This window comes from Theropithecus gelada, chromosome 19 (assembly GCF_003255815.1).
Source record: "Theropithecus gelada isolate Dixy chromosome 19, Tgel_1.0, whole genome shotgun sequence".
NCBI lineage: Eukaryota > Metazoa > Chordata > Mammalia > Primates > Cercopithecidae > Theropithecus > Theropithecus gelada.
The window spans coordinates 24,598,469-24,621,489 of record NC_037687.1 but is presented as its reverse complement, the minus strand read 5'-3'; the positions used below and the strand labels follow the sequence as shown (position 1 = coordinate 24,621,489).

Below are 23,021 nucleotides of genomic sequence, written 5' to 3'. Positions count from 1 at the left end.
GGAGTGTTTGCTGAATGAATGAATGATACCAAGTTAAGGTGTATGGACTTTCTCTTAGGGGCATCTGGGAAGGGCTTTTATCAGAGGAATGACAGAGTCCTTTCTGGGTCCTATATCCCTGCCACTCAAAATGTGACCAGGACATCCCCCTGGAGCTCATTAGAAAGGTGATTCTAGAAACCCGGGAGCTTCTGAACCAGAATCTGCATTTTCACAAGATCCACCAGGGGATTCATATGCACATTAAGGTTTGAGAAGCAGGGATGCAGAACACCCCAGGCTCCCTCTTAACTCTTGGACTTTGCATGTGCTGTTCCTTCTGCCTCGAGTATGCCCACGCGCTAATGCCTCCTCCAGGAAGCCTGCCCTGATCTCAACCTTATCCTTACCTGTTCTGCTCCTCACGAATTCCACGCAGGGAGGGGCCCACTCTGTCTTGTTCCCGCTCTGCAGCCCTTCCTCCAGGACGCCCACCCTGATTCACCCTCAGTATTACTTCTTTAGTGCTTGTCGACCCTCATACTTGGGAGTTCTCCTATGGCACCTGCCTCTCCTCTGGGAAGCACGTCCAGACCCCTCCCTCCCCCACCCCGTACAACACACAGCCGATGACCGACCCTCACCCCGCTCTTCCCGCTCCCCACCCCGCCGCAGCGAGGGCACGCTGGTGTTCAAACCAGGCGAGACGCAGAAGGAGCTGCGCATCGGCATCATCGACGACGACATCTTCGAGGAGGACGAGCATTTCTTCGTGCGGCTGCTGAACCTGCGCGTGGGCGATGCGCAGGGCATGTTCGAGCCGGACGGCGGCGGGCGGCCCAAGGGGCGGCTGGTGGCGCCGCTGCTGGCCACCGTCACCATCCTGGACGACGACCACGCAGGCATCTTCTCCTTCCAGGACCGCCTGCTGCACGTGAGCGAGTGCATGGGCACCGTGGACGTGCGCGTCGTGCGCAGCTCGGGCGCGCGCGGCACCGTGCGCCTCCCTTACCGCACGGTGGACGGCACGGCGCGCGGCGGCGGCGTGCACTATGAGGACGCGTGCGGAGAGCTGGAGTTTGGCGACGACGAGACCATGTGAGCACTCCCGCGGCGGCCTGGAGAGGGGTGGGGCTTCAGAATGGGCGTGGCCTGGGTGAGCCGTGCCCACATCGCGGGCTGGTCCTTGTGGAGGGGCAGGGCTTGCGTGGCTGTACTCACAAAGTGGGCGGGGCTTCACTGAGCAGCTGGGCCCTCAGGAGGGGCGGGGCCTGAGTGAATCGTGCTCCAAAGTGGGCTGGGCCTCGGGAGGGACGGGGCCCGGGTGAGCTGTGTCCATAATGTGTGCGGGGCCTGATGGGGTTGTGACTGAAAGGAAGAGGCGAGGCCCAGAGGGGCGTCTGGACAGGTGAGAAGAGGGTCCCAAGGAGGAAGGGTGGACGAGGTGAGGAGAGATGGGACAGGGGCCTGGAGAGAGCAGTGTGGGGCCTTAATTGGTAGCTGGTGGAGTGTGTCCTGAAGAAGAGGTCCCAGGGAGATGTGGGGAGGGGCCTGTGGAGGTGAGACGCTGTCTGTGCCTGTGAAGAAGGGGCGGGTCCAGAGCGATGGGTGGGGTCTGGGTTTGGACGTACGACACCAGGAAACGGGAAAATGGATATGGACTGCGGAAGAAAGCGGAGCCTAACGAGATGGGTGGGGTCTGAAGAGGCATAGCTAGGGAAGGGGTGGAGCTTCTGGGTATGAGGAAGAACCTGGGGAAATAGCGGGATACCTAAGGGGAATGTGGGCGAGGCTTTGGGAAAAGATGGTGCTGGAATCTGGGGGCCTGCGAAGGCAGGGCAGGGCCTGGGGAGACACTGGGGAGCCTGAGGGCTGGGATTTGGGAAAATGGGGTTTGGGGAGGTGGGCTGGCTGGATACACTCAAGACACACACATGTGGACAGACATTTACAGATCAAACACAAAGCCATTTATAGGCACCACACACACAAAGATACACACGGCAGGGCCAGGCGTGGTGGTCCACACCTGTAGTCCCAGCACTTTGGGAGGCCGAAGCAGGAGGATCATGTGAGGCCAGGAGTTCGAGAGCAACCTGGGCAACATAGCAAGACTTCTACTCTAAAAATAATTGTTTCAAATTAGTGATGGCGCATGCCTGTAGTACCAGCACTTTAGGAAACTGAGGCGGGAGGATGGCTTGACCCTTGGAGTTGGAGACCAGCCTCTACTCTACTAAATTTTTTTAAAAAATTAATTGGGCATGGTGGTGTGCACTTGTAGTGCCAGCTACTTGGGAAGCCAAAGCAGGAAGATGGCTTGAGCCCACGAGTGAGATGCTGTAATGAGCTGTGATCACCCATTGCCCTCCAGCCTGGGCGATACAGTGAGACCCTGTCTCAAATAAAAGCAAAAAAACAAAAACAAACAAACAAAAAAAAAACACATGCAGACACACATAAAGTCACAGACACGTACACTAAATTATAGAGTCAGGGCTGTTCTCATGCCCAGATCCCTGGCCACCCCTTACACAGGTGCCCGAGTGTCCTCCCATGTGTGCCTGCAGCCTCACATTCCCCCACCCGCCTGCCCAGGAAGCAGGCAGCGCCTGCCCCTCCTCTGCCCGCTCCCTTCCGCCCCCGCATGCCCGTCTGTCTCCCTCCTCTCTGCCGCCCACGCGCCTCCTACTCAAGCGGAGTCCCCACCGCGCTCCCCCTCCCTCCTCCTCCCAGCCTCTGCGCCTCCGCCTTGGGCAGCACTCAGTTTCTCACTGCGCTCGCTGTCTCTTCATCTCTCCCTCTGCATCTCTGCATCTCTGCATCTCTCACTCCCTGGGCTGACTCTCTCTGGGTCTCTGCGTCTCTGTTCATCTGCGGCTCTCTGTCCCCAGCACCTCGCTCTCTGACTCAGCTTATATTTCAGGCACACTCTCCACACCTTTCCTTCTCTCTCTCTGTCTGGCTTGGTCTCCGTCTCAGGGCTGTTGAGAACTTGGGTTGGGGGCTGCGAGAGGCACCATCCCAGACCCCTCTCTCACACCAAGAGATAAGGGGAATGGAGAGTTTTATTTCTTCTTCTTCCAGTCCTTCTTGTAGTCCAACCTGCTTCCCTCCTGCTGCTGCAACCCCACAGGCCCTCTCCTCCCCCACACGGCTTCCCCAGGCTGGGACACCCTCTGTCCCCCACCCTCACAAGCTCCCAGCTGTGGCGTCAGAAGACAGAGAACAGGAGGCTAATTAGTGTTCAGGGAAACTCTTCCTTCCTCTGATGGGCAGGCGCTAATTAGAGGCGCTTTGAAGCAGCTGGACTAGAGGAGCAACTCAGAGATGGAGGAGAGACACACAGAGACAGGGTGGCAGGGAGAGCATGAGAGACACTGAGACAGAGACCCAGAGATAGACACAGGGAGAGCTGAAGACAGAATGACAGAACTGGAGAGAGAAACAGAACAGAGAGACACAGAAAGACAGGAACTTAGAGGCCGGGCGTGGTGGCTCATGCCTGTAATCCCAGCACTTTGGAAGGCCAAAGCGGGTGGATCACTTGAGGTCAGGAGTTTGAGACCAGCCTGACCAATAGGATGAAACCCTGTCTCTACTAAAAATACAAAAATTAGCCAGGCTTGGTGGTATGCACCTGTAATTCCAGCTACTCGGGAGGCTGAAACAGGAGAATCGCTTGAATCCAGCAGGCAAAGGTTGCAGTGAGCCGAGATCGCACCATTGCACTCCAGCCTGGGCAAAGAGCGAAACTCCATCTCAAAAAAAAAAAAAAAAAAAAGGAAGAGACACAGAGAGAGATGCCTGGAGAGAGGGAGAGAGGTGGATATTGAGAGACTGAGATGGAGGGAGACTGAAAGGCAGAGAGACACAGAGGCGATAAACACACTCATGGAGGAAAGAGACTCTGACCCAGGGAAGGAGAGGTTCTCACGATGCGGCAGAGAGAAAAGGGAGTTGGAGTCAGTGAGAGACAGGAGAGGAGGAGACTGGGTCAGAGATCAGAGGCCGGCAGGGGAGGGCAGGAGAATGGAGGTTTCAGGAAACAAGGGGGCAGGCTGGGGAGGAAATCTGCTTCCTTTGATATCAGGAAGTCCTGCTTTGGTCTAACTCGAGACCCTCTTGCTGATTCCTGCGCATTGGGATTCTCCTGCGTCTGGGTCCTCTGAGGGCGCGTCTACCAGGGCGCAGTTGGCGTGCCTGTCACTGTACGTCAGTCACTGTGTGTCAGCGGATCGCAGCGTGTCTGCGAGAGTGAGCGACAGAGGTGTGTGTGTGTCACCCTGTCAGCGTGTCACTGTGTCGGCAGCTGTCTGTGTGTGTCACGGTGTTATGAAGAGCATGTCTCAGGAGACCCTCCCTCCTCGCCGGCCCCAGCATTTCAGCACCGCGGACAGCTCACAGCCCTTGCCGAGGTCGGGGGCGGCCCTTTCTTTCCACCCACAGAAAATTGAAAATATCCTGGAACCGGGAGGGTGGAGGTGGGCGGATGTCCCCACATGGCCGTCTTGTGTGCGCCTGTCCTTGCGCGGGTGTCGCTGTGTCTTGTTCGTGTTTGTGTGTTGAGATGCGTCTTTTGAATGACTGCCTGATTGAAACTCTTCTGCTTGAAGTGCGTTGACTTTGGTTACTCCGTTCTTTAGACTCTGAGAGACAGAGACAGGGAGAGAAGAATCCAGATAAAGAAGGCAGACCGGGTGCGGTGACTCACACCTGTAACCGCAGCACAGGGGAGGCCAAGGTGGGAGGATCACTTGAGGCCAGGAATTCAAGACCAGCCTGGGCAACATAGTGAGATCGTGTCTCTGTAAAAAATTTAGAAGTATCCAGGTGTGGTGGGGCACGCTTATATTTCCAGCTACTTAGGAGGCTGAGGTGGGAGGATTGCTTGAGTCCTGGAGACCAAGCCTGCAGTGAGCCATGATTATGCCACTGCACTCCAGCCTGGGCAACAGAGCGAGACTTTGTCTCAAAAAAAGGGAGGGCAGAGAGATGAGAAGAGACTGAGACAGAGAACGGAGAGAGTCAGAGTCAGAGAGACTGCTGGAGAATCAGAGACAGACAGAGTCAGAGATGAAGAGATAGACCCAGAGAAGCTGAGACAGGCAGAGAGAGAAAAGAAGATGGAAAATGTAGGGACAGAGATGCAGAGAGCCACTGAAGGAAGTAAACAGACACCAAGAGGCGTCAGGAGTGAGATGTAAGGTACGAGCGTCTAGGTGGTACCGCAGTGAGGGGCTGCAGGGTGGCGATGTCGCCAAGGCTGTGGTGGGGGAGTCGTGCTAACTGACGGGCATCTGGTCCATGCAGTCTTGCCACTGCAGTGGGAACGGCTGTAGGGTGTGATGGCGTGTGGGCGTGGGCGGTGTGATCGGCTGTGCTTCCTCGATTGGGTGACTGTGTGGGCTGGGTGTTTGTGTTTCTGGGCTCTGGGGCCAGGCCTTGTGGGACTACATGGTTCCTACAGCTGAAAGAGTTGCCAGTGGCAGAGTTGTGGGCACTCTGGGTTTGTAGATCTTTGGGGTCAAGGGGTGCGGGTTGTGTGCCTGAAGGTGACAGGTAACTTTTGGCTGTTTCCTGCCACCCCCTGGTTACCATAGGAGCAGAGATGCTGAGAAAATCAGTTAGCATCAGTACTTGGTTAACTCTCCAAATCTGGTTGGGATGGAAAACAGGAAGCCGAGGATTTTCTGTGCTGAAGGATTGGAGTTAGCGAAATATGTATGGAGGGTGTGCTCCATGCCAGAGACTGTTGGAGATAGAACAAAAAGCATAAATGAACTTACCTGGGGGAACTTAAATTTAAAAATGGGGAAGCAAATGGTAAATAATGAACAATAAACTAAATAAATGTTAGAGGGTGTTAGAAGGTGATATTTAAAGAAGACAGGCCAGGTACTGTGGCTCACATCTGTAATCCCAGCACTTTGGGAGGCCAAGATGGATCACTTGAGGCCAGGAGTTCAAGACCAGCCTGGGCAATGTAGTGAGACCCCATCGCCACAAAAAATAAAAAATTAACTGAGCATGGTGGTGCATGCCTGTAGTCCCAGCTACATGAGAGGCTGAGGCAAAAGGATCGCTTGAGCCCAGGAGTTTGAGGCTGCATTGAGCTATGATTGCACCACTGCACTCCAACCTGGGTGACACAGCAAGACCTGGTCTCCAAAAATAATAATAAATACACTAAAAAGAAAGACAACAGAGCAGTGTAAAGGAGTGCTGGGGTGGGAGCAGTGAGGGATTTCACTATTAAATAAGATGGAAGGAGTGGGCCTCATTGAGAAGGTGAAGTTTGAATGAAAAACTGGAAGAACTGAGGAAGTGAGCCTGAGGGAAGAGTGTTCTAGGCAGAGGGAACAGCCAGCGCAAAAGCCCTGAGGCATAAGCAGGCCTGGCTTGTTCAAGGAATAGCAAAGAGGCCAGAAAGAGAATGAGTACTAGATTGCAGGGGGTCTTGTGGGCCATTCTAAGGACCTTGCCTTTCATTCTTTGAGAGATAGGAGCCATGCAAATGTTTTGCACAGGGGAGGGACCCAGTCTGACCTTGGTTCTATCAGGATCACTCTGGCTGCTCTTGGAAGAACAGACTGGGGCGGTGCGGGTGAAGCTGAAGCATGAGATTATTTAGGAGGCAACTAGTAATCTAGGTAGGAGACAATAGTGGCTGGGCTGGAGTGCAGGGGTTAACAGTCTGGATTCTGACAGTTGTGTGTTCAAAACCTGTCTCAACCATGAGCTCATACTGCTTTACTTTTATTATTATTATTATTATTTTTTGAGATGGTGTCTCGCTCTGTTGCCAGGCTGGAGTGCAGTGGCGTGATCTCAGCTCATTGCAACCTCCACCTCCCAGGTTCAAGCGATTCTCCTGCTTCAGCCTCCTGAGTAGCTGGGACTACAGGCGCTTGCCACCACACCCAGCTAATTTTTGTATTTTTAGTAGAGACAGGGTTTCACCATGTTGGCCAGGATGGTCTCAATCTCTTGACCTCGTGATCCGCCCGCCTTGGCCTTCCAAAGTGCTGGGATTACAGGCGTGAGCCACCGTGCCCGGCCTATTTTTTGAAATAAATTATTTAATATAAATAGAGATGGGATCTCAATATATTGCCCAGGCTGGTCTCGAACTCCTGGCCTCAAGTAACTCTCCCTCTCAGCCTCCCAAAGTTCTGGGGTGACAGGCATGAGCCACCACGCCCGGAATGCTTTACTTTAATCAGACTCAGCTTCCTTACCAGTTCCTGGTTTTGTTTCTGTCAAATGGGGATGATAATAGAGCCTTCGTCCCTGCGTGGTGGTGAGGATTCAATGAGAGTCTGGGGTCTGGGACAGAGGAGGTGCTGGGAGAACTGGTTGGCTGCCAGGAGGGCTGCTTGGTGATTCTTGGTGATTCTGGGAGCCTTATGCTGGGTGTTCTGCCTCCCCTTTGCCCCCCTCACAGGAAAACTCTTCAGGTGAAGATAGTTGATGACGAGGAATATGAGAAAAAGGATAATTTCTTCATTGAGCTGGGCCAGCCCCAGTGGCTTAAACGAGGGATTTCAGGTGAGAGGTGGCCAGTGGGCTGTGGGAGAATTAAGGGGTCCAGGGTTGGGGGACTTTCAGGGGCTCAATTGCAGGCACTCCTTAAAGCTCGTGGACCTGAGCTTCGTGGGGAACTGATCTCACTGTCTGCCTGTCTCTGTTTCTCCCCAGCTCTGCTACTCAATCAAGGTGAGTGAAGTCACCTCTGGGCTCTGAGTGGGGAGGAGCCACTGGAAGAGGGCCTGGGGGAGGGTCCCAGCCCCAAAGTTACCCTTCCAGGTTGGGTTTGAGGCAGATTGGAGGTGAGATAAAGGCAGATTGAGGGCTGGGGGACGATGGGGGCTGGCCTGAGAGTTGGTGGTGCCTGTGTGAGTTTGAGATTACAGTGAGCATTTTGGAGGTCAAGATTATGTCTGTAACATGGTGAAACCCCCATCTCTTGTAAAGATACAAAAATTACCTGGGTGAGGCTGGGTGCGGTGGCTCATGCCTGTAATCCCAGCACTTTGGGAAACTGAGGAGGGTGGATCACCCGAGGTCAGGAGTTAGCGAGCAGCCTGACCAACATGGTGAAACCCCATCTCTACTAAAAATACAAAATTAGTCGGGCCTGATGATGCACTCCTGTAATCCCAGCTACTCAGGAGGCTGAGGCAGGAGAATCGCTTGAACCCGGGAGGTGGAGGTTGCGGTGAGCCGAGATCGTGCCATTGCACTCCAGGCTGGGGAACAAAAGCGAAACTCTGCCTTAAAAAAAAAAAAAAAAAAAAAAAAAAACTAGCTGAATGTGATGACAGGCGTCTGGAATCCCAGCTAGTTGGGAGGCTGAGGCACAAGAATCGCTTGAACCCGGGAGGCAGAGGTTACAGTGAGCCAAGATTGCACCACTGCACTCCAGCCTGGGCGACAAAGCAAGACTCCATCTCAAAAGAAAAAAAAAAAAGACTATGTCTATAGTCAGGGTTGTAAGTCATCCAATCGGATCTGGGTTTGTGAGAGTGGGGTCAGAGAGGATCCAGTTTGGGGTTGATTAGGGGTGGGGTGGCATTTGGACTGGAGATCGGTGTTAAGACCATATTAAGATAAGAGTCACAGTGGAGGTTGCTTCCTGGGTTTCTGGTGGGATAAGATTAAAATTGGAGTCAGATCTAGGTCAAAGCTAAAGTTGGACTTTGAGGTGAGTAATAGAATTTGAGGAATTTAGGTTAAAATTGGGGCCAAGGTCAGAGATTGGACTAAGAGTTGGGGCTAGGGTCAGTAGCTTGGAGATGGAAAAGTCGTTTTGGAGTCAAGATTAGAATTGGGATCTGAGGTTAAGATTAGGGTTAGACTAAAGATTGTATTTGTTGGAGGAAGCAATATAAGCTGCTATAACAAACTGATCCACAAATCCCTGGGGCTTCACACAATAAAAGTTATTTCTTGGCTGGGCACAGTGCCTCATGCCTGTAATCCCAGCACTTTGAGAGGCCCAGGCGGGCAGATCACTTGAGGTCAGGAGTTCATGACCAGCCTAACCAACATGGCGAAACCCCGTCTCTACTAAAAATACAAAAATTAGCCGGGCGTGGTGGTGCATGCGCCTGTAATCCCAGTTACTCGGGAGCCTGAGGCAGGAGAATCACTTGATCCTGGAATGTGGAGGTTGCAGTGAGCCGAGATCGTGCCCACTGCACTCCAGCCTGGGTGACAGAGTGAGACTCCATCTCAGAAAAGTAAGAAAGAGAGAGAAAGAGAGAGGAAGAGAGGGAGGAAGGGAGGAAGGGAGGAAGGAAGGAAGGAAAGAAGGAAGGAAGGAAGTAGAAAAGAAAGAAAAAAGTTATTTCTTGCTCAGGCAAAGTTGTTTTTTGTTTGTTTGTTTGTTTTTGTTTTTGTTTTTGTTTTGGGATGGAGTTTCGCTCTTGTTGCCCAAGCTAGAGTGCAATGGCGCGATCTTGGCTCATGGCAACCTCCGGCCCCCGAGTTCAAGCGATTCGCCTGCCTCAGCCTCCCGAGTAGCTGGGATTACAGGCATCCGCCACCACACCTGGCTAATTTTTTGTATTTTTAGTAGAGACAGGGTTTCACCATTGTTGGCCAGGCTGGTCTCGAACTCCTGGCCTCAGGTGATCCACCTGCCTTGGCCTCCCAAAGTGCTGAGATTACAGGCATAAGCCACTGCACCCGGCCTCTCAGGCAAAGTTTTACGAGAGTGTTCCTAGTTGGTGGGTGGCTTTCTTCTGCCATGTGGCCATTTCATCTTGTGACTCCACTGTGCCAGGAAGCTTTGGCATTTTACCTGAATTTGCTGCTGGTGAACAGGGCAAGGGAGTTTGGAGACTCACATGGGAGGTTTTCGGGGCTAAGCCTGGAGGGACTGATCATCGCTTCTGCCCACATTCTAGTGTCCGTAACTCAAGCCATGGCCACGCCCAGCTGCAAGGGAGGCTGGGAAATGTAGTTCAGCTCTTTGCCCAGGAAGGAGAGGAAACAGGTTCAAGTGAACACACTTCAGCCTCTGCCACGTGGTCAAGCTCCTCATGAGTGATGGTGTCAGAGTTGGGAGTTGGGACTGAGGTTTGGGGTCAGGTGTAGGACTGGAGTTAGATCTGGAGATGGAGTTTGGGATTTGGCTTGGGGTTATTGATGCCCCAGGTTATGGTGAATGTTAGAGTCGGGATTAGGGTTTAGGGCTAGGGTTGTACTGAGGTCAGACCCAGGGCTGAGGGTTGGGGTTTGGAGTCAGTGTTGATGACAGGCTTCCATTTGGGGCCACAGTGAGAGTCAAGCTCAAAGTTAGGGACCAGAATTAGGGTTGGGCTGCTGCTGGGCTTGGAGTCAGGGGTCAGCATATTTTGGGGAGAGAAGTGAGCTCAGGACCAGGATGCAGGTGGGTCTGGTTCCAAGATTTGTGCCAAAATCGGTGTCCTCCCCCTTCCTCACCACCTCAACCACACTCTAGGATGTTTCCAGAAACTGGATGTAGACACCTGGCCTCCCCTATCAGGGTGGCGGCAATGATGATAATGTTGGTGATAATAATAAAGATAACAGCATGTATCGAATATTGATTGCGTGCTAGGCACTGTTCTAAGCACTTCACATGAATTAACTCATTTAAGTCTCGCAACCATCCCATGAGGTAGGTACTAATTATTGTGCCCATTTTACAGATATGAAAACTAAGGCACAGAGAGGCTCAGGCATTGCCTAAGGTCTCACAGCCTCTACCCATACGAACCCCAGAGCCCACCAACTAAAGGTCATGGACCAGCCCATGGGAGCTGGGCCTCGGGGCTGAAAGAGACGGTGGTCAGGTGGGAGGCTGGGAGGAGTCACCAAGGAGCTTCCCAGAGGAAGAACAGATAGGCTCTCTCTAACTATGGGGACAAGTAGTAAAGGCATCACAGGCCCAGTTAGGTAGGTCTCCCGGGAGTCTAACCCCCATCCCTCATGCTGCAGGGGATGGGGACAGGAAGCTAACAGCTGAGGAGGAGGAGGCTCGGAGGATAGCAGAGATGGGCAAGCCAGTTCTTGGGGAAAACTGCCGGCTGGAGGTCATCATTGAGGAGTCGTATGATTTTAAGGTGATTTTCTGGGGCCTAACCTTCCTGGAGTCTGGTCTGGGTCATTTCCTTGGGGAGGGTCTGGAAAGCGGGGAGCCACAAGATTCCCAAGGGCGGGCCAAACGAGGGTCCCACGTCAGGACCACGGACAGCACATGCCTCCCTTTTCCTCGCTTGCCTTCAGAACTGGGGTGTGGAAAGTTGAGGACCCCTGGGCACAGGCTGTGAGCCCCCGACCCAGGACCCCACATGGAGATTCCCTGGTTGGCTCAGGGGCAGTGACCTCTCCCCCACCCTCTCGTCCCTAGAACACGGTGGATAAACTCATCAAGAAAACGAACTTGGCCTTGGTAATCGGGACCCATTCATGGAGGGAGCAGTTTTTAGAGGCAATTACGGTGAGCGCAGGTAAGTGGGGAGGGAGGAGAGAGAAGAGAGAAGGATGGAGAGACAGAGACACAGGGAAAGGGGGAGAAATGAATGGAGAGACAGGCACAAAGATAAAGAAACAGTTTGGGCACGGTGGCTCACGCCTGGAATCCCAGCGCTTTGGGAGGCTGAGAAGGGAGGATTACTTGAGGCCAGGAGTTTGAGGCTGCAATAGCCGTGATCGTGCCCCTGCACTCCAGCCTGGGCAACAGAGCAAGACCCTGTCTCTAAAAGAAAAATACAAACAGGAGAGACACACACACAGAAATACACAGGGAGAATCAGAGACATGGACAAGACATGAGACAGAATGAATGGTGAAACTGAAATGGGCTGGGGAGATGGAGAGGCAGGTAGACGGGGACACAGAAACGGCAGAGACAGGAGAGGTGGCAGCTGGAGCTGCTGGGAGGAAGCTGGGAAGGTTTATGTTTGGCTCTTGGCGGAACCGGGAGGGTTCCCAGCCTGGGCTTTCTCACAGTGTCAGGCATCAGGAGGGTGGGAACAGGTTAAATCGCGTGGTCACCCCAGAGAGAGCCTGGGTTCCTCTGTTGCCCTGGAGACAGTGGCCAGGGCACCCAGCTCTCTCCCACCTGCGCTGGTCACCACCCTCCTTGGCCTCAGACAGGCCCACACTGCCCCCTTGTGGCTAGAGACACTACGACACTTGGACCCACAGACGGTCTTGGAAGCCAACACTGGCCCTTTGTGATACGGATTGGGGAGACTGAGGCTCAGAGACAGAGGAGAGAGTGGCCTGAAGTCCCACAGGGAGTGCAGAAAAGGCCCGAGGTCGGAGCTCAGGGCTTCAATCTCTTACATAACATCAGGGTTAAGGCCCCAGCTCTTGGGGACTGAAGGCAAACATGGAATTGTGGTTGCAAAGAAACTGGGCGAGTGGAATCAAAAGAAACCAGGCCTAGGGGCTGGAAAAATACCAGGCAGCAGGCCTAGAAACACCAGACTGCCCAGTAGAAACGAAGTGGCATCTCCTGAAGCCACATTCTTCTGACATACTTCTAAGGGATCTTCTGGGCCCGACCCTGTGTGAGACATTGCCAGGGACACAGAAGTGACTGAGACATTCCTGGCCCTGTCCCCGTGGAGCTTACAGTCCAGTGAGGGAGATAGACATGTCACAAGAGAGAGACAACCCAGAGTAGGCAAGGCTGGGATGGGAGACGCGGAGGAAAGCCGTGATGCAGTTCCTGATCCAGCCTGAAAGTCTGGGAGGGCTTCCTGGAGGGGGTGGCTTCTGAGCTGAGTCTTCAAATGGGAAAAGATGTCAGCCAGGAGGAGGGAGAAGACAGGGAGAGTGTTTCAGGCAGAGGGGCAGCCAAGCACAGAAGCCCTGGAGTGTGCGAGATGGCACATTTTTTGGGTGGGTGCCTGGCGTTGGGCAGGAGGAAGAGGTACCAGGACGAGGCTGGAAATCGGTAGATTTCCACACTGTTCCTTCTGGGCCACAGCAGGGAGCTTGGGTGGCATTTTGAACACACTGGGGAGCCATGGAGGGTTTTGAATGGGGGAAGCCCTGGAGCTAGAGAGAGCTTGTGGGAGGAAAGTGGAGAGGCTGGATAGGGTGTGGGCAGAGGCTGTAGAAACTAGCAGGAGAGGGCAGGCACGGTGGCTCACACCTGTAATCCTAGCACTTTGGGAGGCTGAGGCGGGCGGATTACCTGAGGTCGGGAGTTCCAGACCAGCCTGACCAACATGAAGAAACCCCGTCTCTACTAAAAATACAAAATTAGCCGCACATGGTGGCCTGCGCCTGTAATCCCAGCTACTCAGGAGACTGAAGCAGGAGAATCGCTTGAACCCGGGAGGCGGAGGTTGCGGTGAGCCAAGATTGTGCCATTGCACTCCAGCCTGGGCAACAAGAGCAAAACTCCGTCGCCGAAAAAAAAAAAAAAAAAAAAACCTGGGCCCTGCAGAGGCTCCTTTGAGGTTCATTCCACAAACAATGGGGAGATGGCAAAGGGCTCTTTGAGCTTTGGAACATTTCCTCTGGGGACTTAGTTGAGATAGAGGATGAGGCGGAACTGAAACGAGGTGTGAGGTGGTGGTCGCGGAGACCCAGCATACATTGGGCCCTGGGTTTATAGAAACCAGGTGGTTAGATCAGGTGATTAGACCGGGGTGGAGGAAGAATAATAACATAACAATAACAGTAATAATAATCCTGATGATGACAATGGTGACCCTATCATGTCTCTCTCTCTTTTTTTTTTTTTTTTTTTGTTGTCATTGTTGTTGAGATACGTAGTCTCAGTCTGTCGTCCAGGCTGGAGTGCAGTGGTGCAATCTCAGCTCACTGCAACCTCTGCCTCCTAGGTTCAAGCGATTCTTCTGCCTCAGCCTCCTGAGTAGCTGGGATTACAGACACCCACCACCATGTCTGGCTAAGTTTTGTATTTTCAGTAGAGATGGGGTTTCACCATGTTGGCCAGGCTGGTCTTGAACTCCTGACCTCAAGTGATCTGCCCACCTCGGCCTTCCAAAGTGTTGGGATTACAGGTGTGAGCCACTGTGCCCGGCTGACCCTATCATGTCTTGAGTGCCAGACATGGTTGAAAATTTATTTCCTGTGTGAACTCATTTTAATTAACATATCCACAGTGTCTGGATCAGAGCTTGGTCACTTTGCGCTTTGTCCAGCTCGTGCCTTTTGGTTCTTTGCTGTGCGAGCACAGAGCTGCTGGAGGGGTGAGGGAGAAGGGCAGTCCTCGCTCCCTTAGGGGATGAGTCGGGTCGCATCTTGCACGCAGAGGTGCTTTTGTACTTCCTTTACCTCCCTTCCTACTGTAAGCTCCTTGCAGGCTGGACTTGGCATGGAGCATCTTTGAATTTCCCCCAGGCACCAAAAAAAGGCCTTCAGTAATAACAATCGAAACAATAGTAATAATTCTGGAGGTGTCCGAGGCACCGTTGACAGCACTCATTCGGTCATCACAAGCTTCCCATGAAGCAGGTCCAATCATTGATCACAGATAGGCGCCCAGAAGCCCAGAGGGGTGAGGACACTGATTCAGGATCACACAGTGGATCCAGGGTTGGACACCAGAGAGGTGATTTCAGAGTGACAGTCATAATCATGAGCCTCCCTGTAGAGGGGAGCAGCTGGGGAAGTCAGCTGAAGCCAGAGTCCACAGAATACCAAGCCTAGGCGTTTGGGCCTGGATTTGAAGGTAGTACAGAACCAAGGAAGGATTTGGAGCAGGGCAGGCAGAAGCCCCAACTTCTGCAATAATAGCAGCCCCCTCACTCCCAAAGAGCGTGGCCTCCCTGCTCTGACCTCAGCTGTGTCTTACATCAGTTAGGGATGCGCTCAGCAGTGACTGGTCAGGAGCTACGTTCGTTCTCAGCATCCTTCCAGATGGCATGCGTGCCACACACAAGTGTGGTCATTGATTCTCATTCATTGCTTTATACTAATCAGCTTAGGGTGAGGTAAACAAAACACTGCATTAAGGCTTTCAGGTTACGGAAGCCACTGCAGGTCGGCTGGGCACGGTGGCTCACACCTGTAATCCCAACACTTTGAGAGGTCTAGGAGGGCAGATCACTTGAGGCCAGGAGTTCAAGACCAGCCTGGCCAACATGGCAAAATCCCGTCTCTAGTAAAAATACAAAAAAATTAGCCAGGTAGGGTGGTGCACACCTGCGATTCTAGCTACTCAGTAGACTGAGGCATGAGAATCACTTGAACCCAGGAGGTGGAGGTTACAGTAAGCTGAGATCGCACTACTGCTTGGGTAACGGAGAGAGATTCTGTCTCAAAAAAAAATAAAAATAAAAAAGGCACTGCAGGTCCAAACCTGGTCAAATTAGGTCACAATAGGTGATACAGCTCTAAGCATGAGGCATCCTTTACAAAGCTCAGAAAACACATCCGTAACTCAATGCCCATATCAGGAAAGCCAGGGCTTTCCAGAAACTCTGTTTCTATCTCATTGCCAGACTAGGTCAGATGGTCACTCACGGGAGGAATTCTGGCAAAACAAGTATTTAGCCAGGGATATGGCAACTGCCAACTGCAAGGGATTCTGGGAAAGTGAATACCATATTTTTATCTGAGGCCATGGCTGCTGCTAGCCTCAAGGGATTCTAGGAAAGTGATTAATTTTGGCTGCGTATATAGCCCTCTAGCTGCAAGGAATTCTGGGAAAGTGAGTACATTTAGTGGAGACTGTGGCTCTGGTTAGCTGCAGTGAATCTGAGGAAGTGAATACTTCTAGCTGTGGCCTGGCTTTCGGTAACTGTGAAGGTTTCTGGGAAAAGGAATAATTTTAGCTAGGGGTATGGCTGTCCCTGGCAGCAAAGGGTCCTGGGAAACTGGATATTTTTAGCTAGGCAGATGTGGCCTCCTTTAGCTTCAAGGGATTGTGGGAAAGTAACCGTTTTTATCTGTTGACTTGGCCATATTTAGCTGCAAGCAGTTCCGGGGAAGTAAATATTTTTCACCTGGGCCCATTCATGCTCCTAGCTTCAAGGGATTCTGGGAAAGTAATGGGTTTTAGCTGCTGACTTGGCCACATTTAGGTGCAAGGGATTCTGGGAAAGTAATGGGTTTTAGCTGCTGACTTGGCCACATTTAGGTGCATGGGATTCTGGGAAAGTAAATATTTGTCACCTGGGCCCATTCACACTCCTAGCTTCAAGGGATTATGAGAAAGTAACTATTTTTAGCTGCTGACATGGTGACACTTAGGTGCAGGGATTCTGGGAAAGTAAATCTTTTTCATGTGGGCCCATTCATACTCCTAGCTTCCAAGGATGCAGGGAAAGTAACTGTTTTTAGCTGCTGACATGGTGACACTTAGGTGCAAGGGATTCTGGGAAAGTAAATATTTTTCACGTGGGCCCATTCACACTCCTAGCTTCAAAGGATGCAGGGAAAGTAACTGTTTTTAGCTACTAACATGGCCACACTTAGGTGCAAGGGATTCTGGGAAAGTAAATGTTTTTTTACCTGGACTCAGTCATGCTCCTAGCTCCAAGGTATTCTGGGGAAGTAACTGTTTTTAGCTTAGCCATATTGAGATCCAAGGGATTCTGGGAAAGTAAATATTTTTCACCTGGGCCCATTCATGCTCCTAGCTTCAAGGGATTCTGGGAAACTAACTGTTTTTAGCAGTTGACTTGGCTACATTTAGGTGCAAGGGATTCTGGGAAAGCAGTTCATTCAGTGGGACTTGCTGTCAGGAAGTTAGACAAAACAGGGCCTCTGTAGGCAAGGAAAGAAGTCTGAGTGTGTGCCCCAGCTGGGTCATGTGCCCACAGGGGACGAGGAGGAGGAGGAGGACGGGTCCCGGGAGGAGCGGCTGCCGTCGTGCTTTGACTACGTGATGCACTTCCTGACGGTGTTCTGGAAGGTGCTCTTTGCCTGCGTGCCCCCCACCGAGTACTGCCACGGCTGGGCCTGCTTTGGCGTCTCCATCCTGGTCATCGGCCTGCTCACCGCCCTCATTGGGGATCTCGCCTCCCACTTCGGCTGCACCGTTGGCCTCAAGGACTCTGTCAATGCTGTTGTCTTCGTGGCCCTGGGCACCTCCATCCCTGGTAACACCTTGGGACACTGTGGTGGGGTAGGCTTGGTGGGGTAGGATCTCAGATGAGCCAGGCAGGGGCAACACAGGATCCTGCTGAAATGAGGTGGGTGGAGTCACACAGCGCCCATGTGGTAGGTCTCAGAGAAATATGGAGGTGGGGCATAATAGAAGCTAGGCAGTGAGTCCCCTAGTTGCAAGATGTGAATTGAATCTTCCCCAAAAGCACCCAGGTGGAAGGTACCATAAAACTAAGGTGGCAGGAAATGCTAGAAACCAGACAATGGATTCCTTTTTTTTTTTGAGACGGAGTCTTGCTCTGTCGCCCGGGCTGGAGTGCAGTGGCCGGATCTCAGCTCACTGCAAGCTCCGCCTCCCGGGTTCACGCCATTCTCCGGCCTCAGCCTCCCGAGTAGCTGGGACTACAGGCATCCGCCACATCGCCCGGCTAGTTTTTTGTTATTTTTTAGTAGAGACGGGGTTTCACCATGTTAGCCAGGATGGTCTCGATCTGCTGACCTCGTGATCCACCCGTCTCGGCCTCCCAAAGTGCTGGGATTACAGGCTTGAGCCACCGCGCCCGGCCCAGACAATGGATTTCATAGAGAGAAGGTGGCAGGGTGGGGAAGAGACAGCTGTGGGGAGAGGGGTTCCCAGGAAGACAGTGTGAATGTGAGAGAAGCCAATCAATCAGTGGGTTCCATAGAAACAAGCTGTTGATGCCCCATCCCCCAAGAAACCAGACAGAAGAGTCCATGGAACTATGTTGGGGGACATGATAGGAACGAGGCCAGTGAACCTCAAAGTTGGGTTTTTTTGGGGTTTTTTGGTGGAGTGCAGTAATCTCATGATCTCGGCTCACTGCAACCTCCGCCTCCCGGGTTCAAGCGATTCTTCTGCCTCAGCCTCCTGAGTAGCTGAGACTACAGGCACCTGCCACCACACCCAGCTAATTTTTACATTTTTAATAGAGACGGGGATTCACCATATTGGCCAGGCTGGTCTCGAACTCCTGATCTTGTGATCTGTCCACCTCTGCCTCCCAAAGTGCTGGGATTATAGGTGTGAGCCACTATGCCCAGCCAAACCTGAAAGTTTTAACTAAGATGAGGGGGCAAGTGGGGCACGATGCCTCATGCCTATAATCCCAGCACTTTGGGAGGCCGAGGCAGGAGGATCGCTTGGGCCCAAGAGTTTGAGACCAGCCTGGGCAACATGGTGAAACCCCGTCTCTACAAAAAATAAAACAATTAGCTGGGCGTGGTGGCACATGCCTGTGATCCCAGCTGCTAGGGAGGCTAAGGTGGAAGGATCACCTGAGCTGGGGAAGATGAAGCTGCAGTGAGCCATGATTGTACCTCTCCTCTCCAGCCTGGGCAACAGAGCAAGACCCTGTCTCAAAACAAAACAAACAAAAAATGTAGCCCGGTGCAGTGGCTCACGCCTGTAATCCCAGCACTTTGGGAGACTGAGGCGGGTGGATCACCTGAGGTCAGGAGTTCGAGACCAGCCTGGCCAACATGGTGAAACCCCGTCTCTACTGAAAACACAAAACTTAGCAGGGCGTGGCGGGCGACTGTAGTCCTAGCTACTCAGAGGCTGCGGCAGGAGAATCGCTTGAACCCGGGAGGCAGAAGTTGCAGTAAGCCGAGATCACGCCACTGCACTCCAGCCTGGCTGACAGATCAAAACTCCGTCTCAGAGAAAAAAGAAAAAAAAAAATCAGGCAGTGAGTCCCATAGAAGAGAATGAGTCCCACAGAAAGCAGGCGGCGGGTCCCATAGAAAGCTGGCAGCGGTTCCAGTGGCGAGCAGGCCGAGGGGTGGTGATGGACTTTGCTTGGGTGGGGGTCAGGGGCCTTGAGCCCACACTGCCCGCAAAAAGCAGGCGACGGGGGCAGGCGGATGCCCGCCCCTGTGGGTGACGCGTAGAGCCCCTCAGACCCGCGTGTCTCTGCCCCGCAGACACGTTCGCCAGCAAGGTGGCGGCGCTGCAGGACCAGTGCGCCGACGCGTCCATCGGCAACGTGACCGGCTCCAACGCGGTGAACGTGTTCCTGGGCCTGGGTGTCGCCTGGTCGGTGGCCGCCGTGTACTGGGCGGTGCAGGGCCGCCCCTTCGAGGTGCGCACTGGCACGCTGGCCTTCTCCGTCACGCTCTTCACCGTCTTCGCCTTCGTGGGCATTGCCGTGCTGCTGTACCGGCGCCGGCCGCACATCGGCGGCGAGCTGGGCGGCCCGCGCGGACCCAAGCTTGCCACCACCGCGCTCTTCCTGGGCCTCTGGCTCCTGTACATCCTCTTCGCCAGCCTGGAGGCGTACTGCCACATCCGGGGCTTCTAGGGCCTTGCGCAGAGACTCGTCCCCACCGCCCGCCCGGGGCTAGGGACTCAGCTGCACCTGCTCTTGGACCCTGGTCTCCTTTTCCCTCTAGACTCGGCCTCCTCTCCTGGGACTCGGCCTCCCTTCTCCGCCCCCCCCCCGGGCTTTGATTGCCCCTGTCCTCTGTCCCCAGTAGATCAGCCTTCCCTCTCCCTCTCGGGAGCCTCCCCGGTTCCTCCCCTGCGGTGACCCCAACTCCAGCCCATCCTGTTGGTGACCGTCCATACCCCTGGGGAAATTTCCACCCCAGTCCCCTCCCAAGGGAACCACCCCCAGTAACCATCCTGGGGATTTTAAGGTCTCTCTCCCCGGTCACCCAGCCTGGCTCTTCCCCCAAAGTCTCACTTCCCCTAGTGACCCCCCCACCCCATTTCACCCCATGCCTCAGAGCCTCAGAACCTACCCTCCCTGGGGGACCCTCGAAGGAGGCTGTCAGAGGCCGTCTCAGATCCCAGCCCTTCCCCCCAGCCCTCAGGGAGCTCCGCTCAGCCCCGGCGGGGAGGAGCGGGTGGGTGTGTGCGCGAGGAGGCCGCACACCTTTCCAATCCCTCCACTCGGGTTCTTGGGAGGACACTCATTCTCCAGGCTCGGAGACGGGAGGGGAGAAGTTTGGGGTTTCGGTCCCAGGGCTTAGCTGGAGAAGGCACATTTTGAACCTGCAACTTCAGACATTCCAGCGCCCCCACTCGCCCTCCACTACCTCTGAGAGCCTAGCCACGCCTTGGAGGGAGGGGCCTGTGTGTGTATATAGTGTGTTTGGGGGAGGGGGGACACGGGAGGGTGCATGTCTTGGGAAAAGGGGGTGACAGACTTAACTTTTGAGAGGGCAGCAGACTCCCTCAGCCATGAGAACCAGCTTTGGGGAGGAGGCCGGGAATCAAAGCGAGTCCAGCTGATCTCCCCTGACAATCTGGAAGGTTCATTTTGCCCTCAGTGCCAGCTAATCCGGGCAGGACCCTCGAAGAGGAGACCGAGGGTCCCAGAGGACCAATGCTACAAGCCAGCAAATGCTGCCACATCTCTGCCTGATGGGGGGTGGGGGTGGGTGGGGGGATGGGACTGGGCCAAGGGATCTGGGTGGGCATTTTTAACTTTGGAGGCCATCCATCTGTTGGTAGGCCATCTGCATTTTCTTACTGTTGATGTTTCCTGCCCAAAGGACACATTTGGGCAGTGCCACCCACTCCTTGGACCCCTAGGATGACCCAGCTACCCCCATAACTTTCTGCTTCCCACAGGTTTTCAGCATTCTATCGTCCTGTTGTGCTCAGCCCCAACATCCCAGACCCGTTACCCGCTACCCTTCTCTCCCCCGGCTCATCATCAGTCGCTGTCTCTTTTCTGTGATTTCTGTAAAAGTTGCCATAAAACTTTGAAATTCTGCCTGAAAAACAGTCCCGTGGGAAGCTGGGATTCAGGAGGAGGGGGCTATTAAGGTCTCTGACTGAGATTTGGGCAACTGTTAAACCAGGTAATCTGGGTTTTTGCGGCCCGTGGTCGTCTGCGGGACACACCCACATACAGCAGCAGCGCCCGGGTCCAGCCGCCAAGCTCTTCCACTGGCCACGCCACCATCAGTAATGAGCTTCCACTAACCACGCCCCCATCATTAGCCTCTCTCCTCCACTAGCCACACCCCCATCCGTCAGTCATGGGCTTCCACTAGCCACGCCCCTCCAGCCTCCACGCCCCCATTCGTCAGTCTTGGGTTTCCCCTAGCCACGTCCCGATTCGTCAGCCAAGCTCCTCCACTTGCTACGCCCTCATCTGTCAATTGCGGGTTTCCACTAGCCACGCCCCCATCCATCAGCCTAGCTCTTCCACTAGTCACACCCCCACTCATCAGTCGTGCTTCAGCCACGCCTTCCTGCTTCAATCAGGGGCTTCCACTAGCCACGCCCCCATGCATGAGTCACAAACTGTTCCTCTTTTCGGGCATCCTGGTAACACAAAAGAGAGAGACGTTCATTTGCCTGAGCCAAAGAGCTGGGGTTAATGGGGTTTCCTAAATAAAGCAAGTAATTTTCTCAGATCCTACAGGAGGAGGGGTGTGTGTGTGTGTGTGTGTGTGTGTGTGTGTGTTGTGCTAAAGGACACAGCCTGTGTAAAGGTGTGGAGTTGTGAGATAAGGCTTTTTCAGAGCCCTGGAAATGGTTATCATGAACGAGGTATGGGGTTCGTGGGGAGTGAACTTGAGGACAAATCGTAAGAGACTTTATCAGCCACTCTAGGGAGCTTCGAATTTATCCTAAGAGTAAAGGGGAGCTTTGGAAGGGATTTAAGTGGGGGAAGGAGGCAGGTGGTTGATATCACCTGATTTATCAGACGTTCCTCCTGGCTACTGGGGGCTGGGAGACTAGGGACAAGGCTGGAGCAGGGACAGGGGCAGCCGAGGAGGGAAGAGGGGATTAGGGGGGTGGGAGGGCGATGGTGAGAAGGGAGTGGTTGAGAGAGAGAATGGATGGGGCTGGGTGAGGGAGTTCAGGGACAGCATCTGGGCAGGAGAGAGGTTCATTCAAACGGAGTAGCCAGGGAGAGTTGGGTGAAAGGGCTACTAAGGAGTAGGCAGGGTTGGGGAAAACGAGGGAAGGTGCAGTACCCCAGGGCTAGCAGCAGAGGGAGCAGTTGCCATACCTGCGCTAAAAGGGGTGAGCAGAGGCACCCGAGGCTGCAGAGACCTGGGTACCTGGGTCTATAGAGTAGAAGAGTAAAGGCATCGCCAACCTGCGCTGGGGATGGTGGGCGCCGTTAGAGTAAGCGCCTCAACCTCATTCTGCTCCCACCTGCTAGTCTCCTGCCACTTCCTCCCACCGGCCACACCCAACCTGAAGTCCCAGGTCAAGACAATAGGCCCACGGCATGGTGACTCACGCCTGTAATCCCAGCACCTTGGGAAGCCAAAGCAGGAGGGTCGCTTAAGCCAGGAGTTCAAGACCAGCCTGGGCAACATAGCGAGTCCCCGTGTCTACAGAAACTTTAAAAGTTAGCCAAGCATGGTGGCATGTGTCTGTAGTCCCAGATACTCGGGAGGCTGAGGTGGGAGGATTGCTTGAGTCCAGGAGGTCAAGGTTGCCGTGCGCTATGACTGCACCACTGCACTCCAGCCTGAGTGACAGAGCAAGACCCTGTCTCAAAAAAAATAAAAATAAAAAATCAACCTTTGGCTTTTAGGCCTTGATGAGAACAGATTTGTGGAAGGTATAGGGGCAGAAGGTGCGCTGATCTGCAGTGGGAGGTGGGGAAACTGAGTCAGGACATGTAGCTCACTCTTTGCAGAGTCCTGATATGAGGAGGGGAGGTTGCTAGAGGAGCAGTAGGGCATTGACTACAGGGGCACAGGAGAGCAAGTGAGGCCTGTGTTAACAGCAGCTGGCAGTGATGGGGACCCCCCAAGCATGATCTCCTTAAACCCATCGCCAATTCCATACATCACCCCATTCCATGGAAGAGGAAACTGAGGCTCAGAGAGGTGAAGCAACACGCCTAAAGTTTCACAGGTAGAAGGGCAAGGATGGGACAGGATGAGGTCCAGGGTACAGAATGGGACAAGGGACACCTTCATCTTTTTTTTTTTTTTTAGACGGAGTTTCACTCCTTTTGCCTAGGCTG

The 23,021-nt window shown here is 53.6% G+C and overlaps 1 protein-coding gene across 2 annotated transcripts in view; it reads left to right on the top strand.

Annotated features, from left to right (window-relative positions):
- The window catches only part of SLC8A2 (solute carrier family 8 member A2), a 46,856-nt gene extending 25,407 nt beyond the window's left edge, over positions 1-21,449 (top strand). Inside the window, exons 4-10 of one of the 2 annotated variants that reach the window (XM_025367680.1) lie at positions 655-1,077; positions 7,427-7,530; positions 7,681-7,698; positions 10,951-11,075; positions 11,363-11,462; positions 16,767-17,045; positions 18,997-21,449. In XM_025367680.1, the coding sequence (XP_025223465.1) occupies positions 655-1,077; positions 7,427-7,530; positions 7,681-7,698; positions 10,951-11,075; positions 11,363-11,462; positions 16,767-17,045; positions 18,997-19,373 (1,426 nt within the window). In that variant the 3' untranslated portion in view covers positions 19,374-21,449. The remainder of the gene's footprint in view (positions 1-654; positions 1,078-7,426; positions 7,531-7,680; positions 7,699-10,950; positions 11,076-11,362; positions 11,463-16,766; positions 17,046-18,996) is intronic. The other variant, XM_025367681.1, reaches the window with a different exon arrangement.
- The last annotated feature ends 1,572 nt before the right edge of the window (positions 21,450-23,021 follow it).